Source organism: Pezoporus wallicus, unplaced genomic scaffold (assembly GCF_028554395.1).
Source record: "Pezoporus wallicus isolate ANWC-B61680 ecotype Strahan unplaced genomic scaffold, APGP_CSIRO_Pwel_v1 contig_11829, whole genome shotgun sequence".
NCBI classification, from domain to species: domain Eukaryota; kingdom Metazoa; phylum Chordata; class Aves; order Psittaciformes; family Psittacidae; genus Pezoporus; species Pezoporus wallicus.
Window position 1 is genome coordinate 1,168,123 of NW_026635494.1, and position 13,431 is coordinate 1,181,553.

General features: G+C 50.3%; 1 protein-coding gene across 2 annotated transcripts in view; it reads left to right on the plus strand.

Annotated features, from left to right (window-relative positions):
• GRIK4 (glutamate ionotropic receptor kainate type subunit 4) overlaps positions 1–13,431 on the plus strand; it is a 179,357-nt gene that overhangs the window by 149,364 nt on the left and 16,562 nt on the right. For both annotated transcript variants that reach the window (XR_008975372.1, XM_057433308.1), the window contains exons 11-13: positions 4,826–4,933; positions 5,898–6,101; positions 13,000–13,113. Coding sequence is in view for 1 of the 2 variants with exons in the window: in XM_057433308.1 (XP_057289291.1) it covers positions 4,826–4,933; positions 5,898–6,101; positions 13,000–13,113 (426 nt within the window). In the remaining variant the exon portion in view is untranslated. The remainder of the gene's footprint in view (positions 1–4,825; positions 4,934–5,897; positions 6,102–12,999; positions 13,114–13,431) is intronic.

Here is a 13,431-nt window from a genome sequence, read left to right on the forward strand (position 1 = left end):
GAGGCCCTCAGCAGTCCCCATCACATCAAACCTTTTTAACTTAGAAGCGGCTAATCAGCCTCAATGGGACTTGTTTCTCTTTAGCTGTAACCCCCAGCAAGAGTTCAGGGACGGATCCTGCCAAGGGTCAAGTGTCTTTTGCCCCCCCTCCCAGGACCCGATGAACTCGGAGTGTGGCACCATCAGTCCTGCCTGGGCTATGTCAGGTGTCAATCATGTTGTCTGAAGGGGATGTCTGGGGAGGTTGAGCATCATGGGGACTGCTGCGTGGTCACTGGTGGGTTGTGTGCATGTCTCGTGGTTGTACACGTGGTGCTCTCTGTGTCCCATGCTAACTCCTGTGGGGGAAGCTTTTGCCTGGTTGTGTCCTTCAGGAATGCCAACCACACCGTAGACCTGTGCAGTGTCCTCTGAAGGCTTTCTTGCAGTTGTTTTATTCCCTTTTCCCTCCGCAGAGCTCCCAAATTCCTCCCTCTTCAGGCCAACAAATGCACCAGGTACCTACCTAACTGTACCTTCTCCTGGCACAGTAGCTTTCCTGTTAGTGTTGACAAGGTTCTCCAAACACAGATTTGATGAGAGCTGATAGCGTTTTGCACTGCTGCCTTTTCCTGTGGACATGAGAAGGGAGAGGTGAGGAATGCAAGCTGTGGGACAGTGCTTGCTAATCAGAGCCCTAAAGGTATCTGTGCTTGTCGCAGTGGTGGTCTCCTGCCTGTTCGAACACGTCTGTATTCAGGGCTGGCTTTACCTTAACTTTTAGCTGGGGAGCGAGGATGGTGAGTACCTGTGGTGCCTCTGAAGCTCTTGCTATGTCATCACTCCTTGCCATCAGCTGCCGTTCAGGCCTGCGGGGCACTGAGCTGAAGACTTCATTAAAATCATTAGTTTGAGCAGTATTTTGTCATCTCATGCCACAAGGAACTTGAAAGCCCGGCGTCATTAACGTGGCGGTGTCTGAACAGGGAAGCTGAAGGATTGAAGGAATGAGGCGGGAATACCCCGCTTGCATCTTGTTAGCCGCTGGTGATGAGAAATCCTTTCAGTGTCACTGATCATGATAACACCTTTTGCGGAGCAACTAAGTTGAGGCACCTTTCCTGCCTGTGGGGATGGGGCAGTGTCATGAGCAATGGCACTTCCGTGCTTATTCCAGGCTCAAGGCTTTTTGGGCTGGGTTGCTCTGGAACTGTGTGTTAGCTCCCTGCCTGTGGTAAGGACATATAACGGGTCAGACCCGAGATGCGGGCAGGCAGAGGGGGCTGGCTCTCCTTCTGGCCCTGTAAGGACATCGAGGGGACTTTCTCCATCCCAGCCACAAGCTGTCGTCTGTCACCAGGTTGGATAATCCCTCTCACAAATGTATGGAGCCCCAGCTTGCAGCAAGGCGGTTGTGTTGCCCTCGTTGCTCTTCTGGGAAAGGTATGCCATCACTGAAGCTCCCCTGATCATTAGAAACCCTCTTCCAGTTTTCAGCCTGTTTATTTCTGGCTGGTTTATATCTGTTTATTTTTGTGCCAGCGCTATCATTTTAGCTACAAAAGCTGTTCTACCTCTTTGCGATGGGCCTCCTCCACCTGCTGTATTTATACAGACCAATCATATCTGCTACTAAAAAATCCCAAGTCCTAAAAATTCTTAAGTCCTAGTCCAGTGCCTTAACAACAGGATCATCTTATCCACAGCCGTGTAGAGCACTTGATTGTTTCCTCATGCATTTTGCAGGTGAATGTGTTTTGTCTTTTTCAGAGGCTTTTTACCCATAGCTAGAGATGATTAAAATTACCTTGACATCCATCTTGCAAGAGAGGAAGAGATCTGATGATCCCAGACATCCTGACACATTACACTTCAGAAGGAGCAAACAGCATGAGGACTCAATTAGTGGCTTTAGCATACTGTGAGGGGGACAGTGGTGAGCCGGAACAAGCCAGGATGGGCTTGAAGTACCCCAGCACCTTGGGAGTGTTTGGCTTTGGCGCTGTATTAAGAGCGAGGTCAAATCCATCGCACTGTCAGAGGGGGGGGGAGGCAGTCAATTAGTCTCAGTGTGCCAGCAGGGGAGGGACAAATTTGGGAGCAGGGAGGGCTGTTAACGTTAGTGAATCTGTCAGTAATCTCTGGTTGAGGAATCTAGGCAAATGCTTATGACTGATCACTCAGAGAGGAGATTGCTGCAGCGGGTCCGTTGTTTAGCAGTCACAGCAAGAGGAAAGCACCTTTCTGCCAGGAATACAGCCAGGATGAATTCCTCCTGTCGCTGATGCAGACCCTGCACAGGCTAGTTAAACCTGTGCTTCAAGGACTCCCTGGCCATGAGGTGCATGGTAAATCTCCCAGTTTGGGACAGTTGCTCCTAGAGATGAGTCCTGCGCTACAGCACTGCTGTGATGCCATGAGCTTGGTGGTAGTAAAGTCACAACAAGCTGTCAAGAGAGCAGGGTGCTCAAGATCTGCTTCCAGACACACTGTCACTGTGCCTCCATGTCTCCATCTGTCAGGCGATGCTAATAACCCTCAGTGCCTCTCCTGGTGCTGGTGAGCCATGAGAATTGGTGCTTCCAGTGCATTCAGAGGTCCTCGCCATGACTGGTGCTTTTAGCAGAGCATTATTGATGGTGGTGAAGGGGGGGAATAATCTCTGTTGTGTTGTTTGCAGAGTAAACAAGCCCCTCCTGGGAGCTCTGCCTGCACTGCTGCATCCCAGTGCCTCAACTGCAGCCGGGGAGGAGAGCAGACATGGACATGCACGGGGCTGTCCTTTGCTTTCCCTGCCTGCTTTCCTTCTGCAAAGCCATTGAGTCTAAGATGCCCTGACTGCTTTTCCCACCGCTGCTCGTGCCTAGGGCTGAGGGGCCTGGATTTGGGATTCTTTACAGATGGCCACTTCTGCAACGGCTTGTCAGTCGCTTGGGCTGGATTTGCCCTGACAGCCAGGAGAAGAAAGGACTTGGCCCTTTCCTCAGTGTCCAAAGCGATCCAGTGTGCTGACAGCGCAAGCAGAGCCGCTGCAGTTTCAGGTTGTGTTTGGCTGGGAAGTGACTTCTGAAGTCCTCGAGCCATCAGTTATGCCAGAGGCAAAGCACTGCCAAGAAAAGAGACTGAGTGCATGGAGTCAATCCTGGGGCTGGTGTAAATCAGCGTGCCTCCCGTTCATTTCCATGGCAGTGCCTCCGCCTGGCCGGTGGCTCTGCTGTCGCCTTCCACCCAACTCTTTGAACATAATGAGATTACTCTTTGACGGAAGAGAAATCGATTTGTTCCTACCACCCTGACAAGCGTGGCACAGAGGAAGGATAACCTGCCTGAGACCAGCAGTGCCCGAGACAGCTCCTGTCAGTGCAAGGGAAGTGGGAATGGATTTGCTTTGGCACCGTGGCTCTAGAGGAGCTGTGAAGACACCCCTGTGCATTGGGGTCACTCACTCCCTCTTCGGGATGCAGCAGCTTGCTTGAGTGGTGTCAGAGGACTTTGGGACATGACTGAGGGAGAGAGGCTTTGCAAGGAGAATAAGGAGAGAGAATGGGTCTCAGGGGGAGCTGGCCTCCTTCAGCCACCAGTCTATCCATGAGATAAAACAGAGGCTTTTAGGGAGCATAAGAGAGAGACAGCCTGATTTGCATGCTCAGAACGAGCTGCTGGAGGTGCTGATCTCCCTGCCCAGAGCTCGGAGGGAGGGAGATTGGGCTCTTGAAGTTAAAATTAGGTTTTATAGAATATTCCTCCCCCCTGGCTGAAGGCAGCGGCTGGTTGCCTTGCGTCACAGCTGAGTCACAACGGCCTCCCGAGCACGGGAGGACCGCTCCCTGCCACTGGTGCTGGGAATTAGGTTTGCTGCAGCGATGCTGATGCATGGTTGGTGAATTCGGCTGGCCGTGGAGCTGTCGGGTGTGATGAGCCTGAGTCAAAGAGTTTGGATGTACTTAATCATTGTAGTTGGCATCCGTTGCAGTAGATAGAGGAGATGAGTCATGGTGCAGCACCACTAAGAGCATGGCTTCATTTCACCCACTGCCACCAAGGTGGAGCTGCTGGTCAGGGCTGGAAGGCATCTGCCCTGTGTTGGCACTGGCTGCTGCTCTGGGATTGCAGGGGAAGCCGTGATGCTGTGATACTCCCTGTCAAGTGATGTTTTCCTCCAAGGAACAAACAGTGCCTATAGCAGCCTCCAACTAATGACAGTGACACCCACAGGAGGACAGCGAGAGGTTTTGCTTGCTTTCAGGCAGGTGAAAGCTTTGTTACACAGACAGCATAAGGCAGGACAGGAATTTGGGGGCAGGAACCCTCAGTTTTGAGCCTTCACTGTAAAATCAGACTTCCAGCACTTCCTCAAGCTCTTCCAAGCTGTGTCCGTAACACACAGTGCACGTGTGAGTGTGAGGGATGGCAGAGGCTACCAGCTGCACCTCACTGGGAGGGATGAGCTTGCAGGTTTGGCTGTGTCGGGACTGCTGGGTAAGATGGACCCATCTTGGTGGCATTTGGGGACAATGCAGAAGGCTGCTCGGCTACCATGAGCTGCCCATCACAGGGCTTTTTCCTGTGCAGGGCTTTTCCACTGCTACACAAGGACATGTGAGAAGGCTGTGAGCAGGGACAGGGTTTTGGAATTGTATTTTGGTGGGGGAGTGCTGGGGCCAGGCACCAGTGTGTTAATCTTTCTGCTGGCCCTTTGAAGGGGTGCACTGTAAAGCTAATGGAGCATTCATAAGCACCTCTTCCAGGGCCAGCTTTGATGGTTGTCTATCACCAGAGCCATATGGCAGGAACGTACAGTGATTTGCCCTGTAAATTCCCTTATTGTGCTGTTTTATCTCTCCAGATCGGCCACTGGCACGTTTCTGAAGGACTCAGCATGGACAACAGGATCTTCTCCTCCAACATATCAGACAGTCTGTTCAACACCACGCTCATTGTCACCACCATCCTGGTAAGTGAGGGGGTCACCTACAGTTCCCGTTAGCTCTTCGCCATCCCCATGCTCAGAGGTGTCAATCAGCTAGGGTGTTATTCCCTCTTCCTACCCCCGTCGGCCCCCGGCATGCGGAGTTGAACACTGATTTCATAAAGAACAGACGATCCAATCTCTAATTACAGCACTGAGGACAATTCATGACAGTGTAATTAAACTCAAGTTGATGTTTCATATGGAAATGATATTTGATGAGTTCAGAAGCAGCTGGGGAGAGGACTAGGATGGGGATAAGTTGCCATTTTACATTCATCTCGGAACGATGTTCTTGTTTTGTGTACAGCTGGTAAGTTGGAAGGGACAATTGTCCCTTATACCCATAAAATTGGCCAAGATGGGTGCAACTTTCATGAACCAAGAGTTCACACCTGCAGGCACCACTGTCCTTGTTGCAGGTGCTGCTTGTTCCTATGGTTTTCCCCAGTGCTCCGTCATAAAAAATACTCAGAATCCTGAAGAACTCTGTGGGATGTGAGGAAGTAGTGCCAAAAGTTTGTTGAAAAGAGGGACAATCTGAAGAAGCGGCTGTATGCCAAGCGAGGCTGGAATCTGTCCGTCCTGCTGTAACTCGGAGCAGTCACTGGGCTGCTTTGGCATATCCCATTTGGAAACGGCCCCCAGTGCATGATCCCTTAGCTCTGTTTCATATCCTAAACTGGGATAAATCCAATGCACTTCCAGCATATCCCTGGCACAGCAGGGACCAGTGAGTACCAGGGTAGAAACGGCTCTGTTAGCTTTACACCTTGGCTTCCCAAGTGATCAAACCAGCTTTCCACACCTCTTATCCCCTGGTTGAGAGGGATACATTGGGATTGGAGGTTGGCCTGGGTGCCCCTGCTCTTTGTGCCCTGTGCTCGGCGCCGTGCTGGTGGGATACCTCGGCTAAGATGGGAATGACAGCTGCCCAGTTTCAATGCAGGAAAACCCTTACTTAATGCTGAAGTGGAACCATCAAGAGCTGGAAGGCAACGACCGCTACGAGGGCTTCTGCGTGGACATGCTGAAGGAGCTGGCAGAGATCCTGCGTTTCAACTATAAGATCCACCTCGTTGGCGATGGGGTGTATGGAGTCCCTGAGGCAAACGGCACGTGGACAGGGATGGTCGGGGAGCTCATTGCTCGGGTAAGTGAATTAGCTGCTCTTTGTGACCGTGCTCTAGTGGGACTTGGCAATGAAAAGCCCTGGTGCTCTATTAAGTGCTCCAGGGTGATAAGGATGGATGGGGGTTTTAATCCACTTGTGAGTCTTTGACCAGAGGATCTCCATTTGATGTGTCCTCCCAATGGCAAATGTGTTTGTGGTGTTGATGTGACAGCGTGTAAAGTAGTTGGAGGAAAGCAAATAAGAAGTGCCTTTCTATGCAGAAAAGTTTGGGCAGATTTATTTCAGTCCCTTAACTTTGAGTATTGTTTTTGGAGAACGTTTTTGGTCTGCTTAAGTGTGTGGATTGAGATCCTTTCACAGCTCTGCTTTGCAGCGTTGCTACACAGCAGCTAGGCTGAAACCTGAATGCTTTGGCTGGGTTAGACGAGAGTTCCGAGTTCATGTGTGCTCAGCCTGTCCCCATCTCCCTGCTCTTTGTTTTCCTCCACTGTTAAAGGTAGTCCTTCCCCAGGGATCCTGAAGCTTAAATACAGCTCACAAAATGCTCCAAGATCCTTAGTAAAATAGGCTTAGCCAAAGCTAACATTAAGATTGATGTTATTTAAACTAATACTTCCTTGCTCACCGATTTCTACCCTCCCTTGTTACAACCGAAGCACCTGTGAGAGCCCAGTGGTAGCTTCTCAGCTGGTGGCCAACCCACAGTGAGGTGTATCCATGATAATCCACTGCGTGAGAGGAGCCTCTGAGCCACCCCATCGTTATCCTCACAACAGTGGCACATCCTCCTGCAAAGCGGAGGAATAAGGGCCCCAATCCATCCCCTTGTGGCTCCAGGCAGGGGTCTGGGGCTCCTGCTTTCCTCCCTGCTGCAGATGATGAGTGAGCATCTCTAGGAGATGCCCACCACCATCTCTCTGCTTCTTTCCAGATGGCCAGAGGGACATGGCTGACACTTATCCTACCTTAGGAGCTTCATCTGAAGTCAGGCGGGACAGCTCAATGCCTAAAAGACTTTCTAAGGCCCAGAGTGAGGGCATGGTATGGACTGGAGAGCCCTCCTGAACTAGCACACTGTCTCCTGGGTTGCCTTTCCCCAGTGGAATGATAGTTCCCAACGCCAGCCGAGATCCCACCTCCATCTGCTGCTACTAAAAAGCCTTCTGCAAGGTTGTTTGAAAGTGCTGGGGGCTATTGGCATAGTTTTTATACACGTCTCTCTGTGTGTATATACACACACACAATTACTGCTCTGCAATGCTTCTTCTGGGAGGCAAGAAGGAAGGCGCAGAGAGCAGCGTGCGATCTGTGCAAACAAAGGAAGGGAACAGCCATCAGATTTTTGGCCTACTAACCTTGGCAGTGCCTCTCCATTAAATGGGAGCTTCTGGAGGGTTGTTTTTCTTTAGTGCTAAGTGTTTTAACTTCATCTTCGCTGGGAAACCATTTGTTTCTTCTGCAGCTCGAGCCTTATTTAGGAGGATTTTCATTTCTGCTTCAGCAGTGTGGAGCTAGCAAAGCCTGTGTGATGCTAAATCAAAAGCTGGAGAACAGACAAAGCCTTCTCTGCTTTGCTCTTCCCAGACCCTTTAGAGTCTTTATAATGGCTTCAGCAAGTTTTTGATCAGTCCCAGGGACTGGCACTTTGGATCAGGTCAGTGAGGGCAGAGCTGGCCATGTGCGTGCTGTTGTGTTTATTCAGGGCTGCCTGGGATGTTGCTTTCTGAAGCCATTTCTGAGCCCAAAGGGCTCCTCTCCTTCCTTGACAGTTTGCCCCCAAAGGGGTTTGTTCCAGCCCCTTGTTCATCCCCCATCCTGCTTTGAGGACCGCTCAAAGCAGAAGAGCCAGCACATCTGATGCTGGGCACACAGTGGATTTATCCCTTGGCCCCTTTTCTCCGTGCATTCTTTAGCGCAGAGAGGGGACATCAGTTGGGACACAAACTTCCCAAATCCTATGCAAAATAAAAGCTCTGCATCTCTCTCCCTGCAGTGCTGTATTACTACAGGGAAGCGATTCCTCCTGCGCACCGATCAGAAACGAAGGCTTGTCTGACATGGTGTGCAGGACCGGAAGGTCAGACAATTATCCAGCTCCATGCAATACCTTTCCACTGTTATTTTTTCCTCTGTAATCCCTTCTAGTGGCACTGAATCTCTTCAGAGCAACTGTAGGCAATATGGGAAAAGTGTTTCATTTTATTGTTTCTAAATTAACCAGCTATTGATTTATTCTTAAGTGCTGAAAATTGCATTACAGCTAATTGTGAGCTATGATATGATTGAGAAGGATGCTATATAAACATAAATCTGTTGTTGACCCAAATTTACCAGTACATATCTTATCGACCTGCTCACAAAGCAAATTAAGAGCTAAGGCAGAGCGGGGCTGGGATTAGGGGAAGAGCTGTAGAGTCTTCTGTGTCTAAGTGAGCAGTCTTGATCCAAGATCACTTTAGAGTGAGGGAGATGAAGCTGTCCATCTCATGGAAGGGTCCTGCCTTGGGAGCAGCAACACCAAGAACTGAAAGGACCTTAAAGCTTTTGGATGATGGTTTGCCCAGCTTCCTTGCTGGTGACAAGGTGGTGTTTTACAATCAGAGGCGCTCTCCCTTCAACTGCTCCAAAGATGGGGAAGGGCAGGAAGGAGAAGATAGTTCACGGTTGGCAGTCCTGCTCTCCACGTGGCAGTGGGTGTTCGGAGAGAAAAGCTATGTGTGGGTGAAGGGAGGGGGAGTCTGTATGCACACTATTGTGCTGGCAAATGTGACACTGGGGGGCTTAAGAGGGTGGGAAGCAGGGAGGTGTGGGAGCTGGTTAGGTCTTGCTGCTGTTCCCCATTCCTTTGTGCTTCACCTTAACTGGCTTTTGCCGTGGGCATGGCGAATACCTGGCACAGATGTTTTCCTCCCAGCCAAGTGAGGAAAGGTGGATAAAGGCAGACCTGAGGCTGACATCTGCACTGATTGCTGACTCTCATCGCTGGCTGTGGCTGAAGTGGAGGGCTGCAGCCTCCAGGGTTTGCAGGCTGTCACTTGTCATGTGTCAGAAATCATGCGTGTCCTTAAGGAAAATTCAAACACTGGTTTTGAGTGACCCTCGTCTGGCCCTGCTTTGAAATGCAAGAATATGCATCTGAGTGCACAACCTGGCTCCATCAGTAGGAGCTGCATTACCCAAAATAGCTCCTGTCAAATCAGATGGGCAGTTGGAGCGGAAGCAATCAGTACATCGATCCGGTGGCAGAGCTGTACTTCTTGTGCCATGGGACAGATCTGCCGATGCAGAGAGACTGCTCTGTCGTTGCTGCAGGCTGCAGCCCAACCGCTGTGCCTTGTGCTCAGGTGGGTCCTGAAGGCTGAACACTGATTTTGGCTTCCTAGAAGGCTCTTTAAACATGGAAGCAGTGTAAGAAATCGCTTTCCCTAACCTTGGTCATGCTTTCATGGGCAGCGCTGGTGAGAATGATGCTCTTATGGGTACCCAGGAGATGTAGCATCCAGTGTGCTGTTCAAGTCAGGGACTCCTGCTCCATGAAGAGCCTCATGCTCCCAGAGCTGTCCTTCAGGTTTATTTTCTGTGTTTCTGACACAGAGACAGCCCAAAGCCTTTTGCTGCTGGGACTCTCACTGTGTTTTGTGTCCGTAGGTTGACAGGAGGTTGGGAATCACTGTGGGGCTGGAGCAGGGCTGGTCTCCTGGCTGGTAGCCCATGCCATGGGAGACTTCTGGGGATGCTCTCTGTCCAGGCTGACATCAGGCCCCATTCATCACCATTAGTGCTGAGATGAGCCTTGTCAGCAGCACCTGCAGCGGGGAGGCAGCTGCCTCCTCTGGACTGTGGCAGTCCCTGCAGTTTGCTTCTTAAGGCTGCTTAATTGTAGTTCCCCTTTAAGGGGTCCAGCTTGGCCTCTGGGTTTAGCATCCTTCATAGTGGCAGCGTGAGCCTGATCCCATGGTTAATGCCAGGTGTGGTGGTGGCACCTCATGCTTTTATCTCAAGCTAACAGCGCACCGGGGCATCCTCTTACCTATTGAGAGTTTGGGCTTGTTTAAGCTGTGTTTTGTTAAGGAAGTGTCTGTCTCTAGTCCCAAAATGCTCTGGGTTTTTTTCTAAGCCTATTTCACACTGACATTTATAGCTGCAACCGTGTTGGAAGGATGAAAATCAAGCAGGGTTTGCCCCTTCTTCCCCCCATCCTTTTCCTCCTGTTCGCTTTCCCCCCAGGGCTCAGCTGTGGACAGAATGCAGAAGCACAAAGCAAAATCCTTTTCTTCCTCAACGCATTGTTCAGTCTATAAAATGCCAACTCCTACCCGCGCTCAGGTGGGGAGGGCTGGAGAGCACTCAGGTTGGCAGAGCTCCTGTAACTAAGATACACTGACCTCAGTGAATCACAAGAAGTTTGCTTAACATCAGGAAGGAAAGTAGAAGCATGAAATGGATGGTGTTCAGGCAGGGAATACATTGCCTGCCATTCCCAGATCAAAGTTTATGGCTGTCAGAAATCGGCTCTTAACTTGCACGACTTCTGAGCCTGCAGAGAGAGTGATTCTGTAACAGAGCACAGCTAAAGCCACAAGGAGCCAGGTTTCTGGCGCAGGGCACAGGAGAAGGAAGACATGCATGTGCACAAGTTAGAGCAGGCTGTAAGCTCTGATGCTGGCGTAAGTCCTGAAGGGGACTGAAGTTGATCAAGCAGGGAATGAGCATAAGGAAATCAGCTCTGATGGCATGGGAGGACCCTCTGGAAGAAAGACAAGGGGCCTGGGCAAAAAACCCATGTGCAACCAGGGAAGGCAGCCCTTCTGTGCTATTTCTGCTCCGTAGGTAGAGGGATTGGGATGGCTTTGCATTCTATTTTGCATAGGGAAGAGCAGCTTTCAAGATATTGCTGCCTACATGGTCTGGAAGGGTCCCAAAGGGCAGTAGCAGGGGAATAACCAGGGTGCAGAAAGTTCCCTGACCACATCCCACCTGTGAGAGCGGGGTATGGATTTAGCTGGGTAGACCTGAGGGCCACGCTGCTCCTGTCAGCAGCACCTTTGTGTTGGCCTCTGGATGGGAATGGAAATGTCCTTGGAGCTTTTGCATGACACGCTTTTGATGTGGCATATTTACCATCTATTTAGCCTACAACTTTGCTGGTTGAACTGTGTTCTGTTTGGAGAACTGCGGGAAGAAATCTGTTAGAAAGCTGTATTCCAGGGGCTTTCCTAGGGGAGATCTCCCCAGGACAATAGTACCTGCAAACCCTTTTAAGTATAGACAGGAGTGGTTTAGGAAGCTTTAGGCTCTCTTGGTGGATAAACTCCCTCGCGTGCCATGGTCCACAGATGAACTGATCCCATTTTAGTAACCTGCTGGTGTTTACACAAGGCTCAACTGCTCACACACCGCGTTACGATTATTGGTGCCTTTTTAAAACCCTGTGGGTAAATGTCTGGCTAGGCAGAAATTCTCCCTAGCTCATAATTCATTGCAGCCTGAACCTCCTAGGAATCTGTAATAGCTTCTTGGAAACAATTGCAGAGATCTGGCACTGAGCTTGTCCAATAAAGCAGTCCTGCATGGACGGTGAAATATCACCTTCCCCGTGACCCCCTCATCACTGGGCAGGCTTGCAGAAGACCTTTCTTTTCTCTTCCCTTCCCTTCATCCTGCAGGCTCCAGCAGTGCTGCTCTTCCCTTTTGCAACTCCAGCCTTTCACCGGCCCTGCCTCCCTGCCTGCCTTTGAGGCTGGTGGGGGCAGAGGTGGGAAAGCAAAGCTCTGCTGGGAGGTGATCAGTCCTCCTAAGTGAAGTGATGCAAGAGCAGTAGGGTCAGAGAGCACGGTAAGAGTGATGCACCGGCAGATGCGCCTTTGTGTGGTGCATGGATCCAGGGAGATAAGGCCCTTATTTTGCCAGGTCTTTGGTCCTGATGGTGTCTTGGCTTCTGCACAGACCTGATGAAACTTAGGGACAACGAATGCAGATAGTTTTTCTTTTCCTCCCCTTCTCTTTTTCCCCATGTATAACCACCATCCTCCAAAGCAGGCAAACACATGTCGAAGGGAATGGAGAAGGTTAAATTTTGACAGAAAGCAATTACAGACATTAAAAGAGCTACAGTAATAAAAATAATATTTAAAATTCAAATCCCTTATCTATATTACAAGGGTATTAACATTGGAAGAAATTCTGTCTATTTTTTCCCCTAATCTCATTTGCTTTGCAAGTCATTCTGGAAAATTTTATGCCAGTCCCCTGATTTTTTTGGAGGCTCATCTGCAATTATGGAAGTCTGGGGCCAGCAGGCTTGTAAACTCAGGCTATGGGGGTAATGATGCTGCTGTGCTATGCTGTCCAACTATAGTGCTTGCAAGTAACTGAAAGGGGCAGCTGTGGTCAACAGGGGCTTTGGAAGGGGGAGCTTGTATCTTGTTCAGATGGGTACACTAGTGCTTGTCTCGATGGCTCCTGTTTTGCCAGGTATTAACACATTTAAGTAACTGAAATGGCAATCAGGCTGTGAGCACCTGGGGCAGGGGTTACCATTCTGTTTGCTTTAAGCACAGCGGGCTCCCTACTGGTTGCTTGGTGCTTTTCCAACCTTCACGTATAAAAACACCCGTGTGAGGAAAGGGAAAATGAGGAGAATGGTCTGGAGCACAAGGTGAGTTAAACTTTGGAGTGTGTTTGATCAGGGCTTATGCGAAACCCACCCGGGGAGAGGGATGTGGGAGCACAGCCTGAACTAGTGGGCATCAGCAACAAGGCGCTGTTTCCGTGGAGCCTCGGGTTTGCCCTACCACAAACACACCCCCGCAGGGATGGGACATCCATCCTCCAGGAGCAGGTGTCCTGTGTAGCAGGGCTCTGCTGCTTTCCCAGGCTCAGGGTCCTGATCCTCTCCGCTCTCCTTTCTCTCCAGAAAGCCGACCTGGCCGTGGCGGGGCTGACCATAACCGCAGAGCGGGAGAAGGTGATTGATTTCTCGAAGCCATTCATGACTTTGGGAATTAGCATTCTCTACCGAGTTCATATGGTAAGAGGTTTATTTTATATCCATTTACGTCCTGCCGTTATTTGCATGCGAGTGTGCCGAGATATGGAAGAAAAATGAATGACTCATAAAAATGCTTTGGTTTCTTAATTAAGCGCAAATGTGCTTGACCTTTATTTCCTTCTTTCTTCTGTCTTTCTGCCTTGTGTTGGCTTGCTGGATTCGATCCCTGTTGTTTGAATCCCCCATCCCTGCTGGCTCTGCTTCCTCCTCCTCCCATATAGCACTTCCTGGGGGGGCCATGAGGAAAGCCCTGGTCCCCAATGTCCTAATCTCAGCTGTGTTCCCAGCCTCTACGGT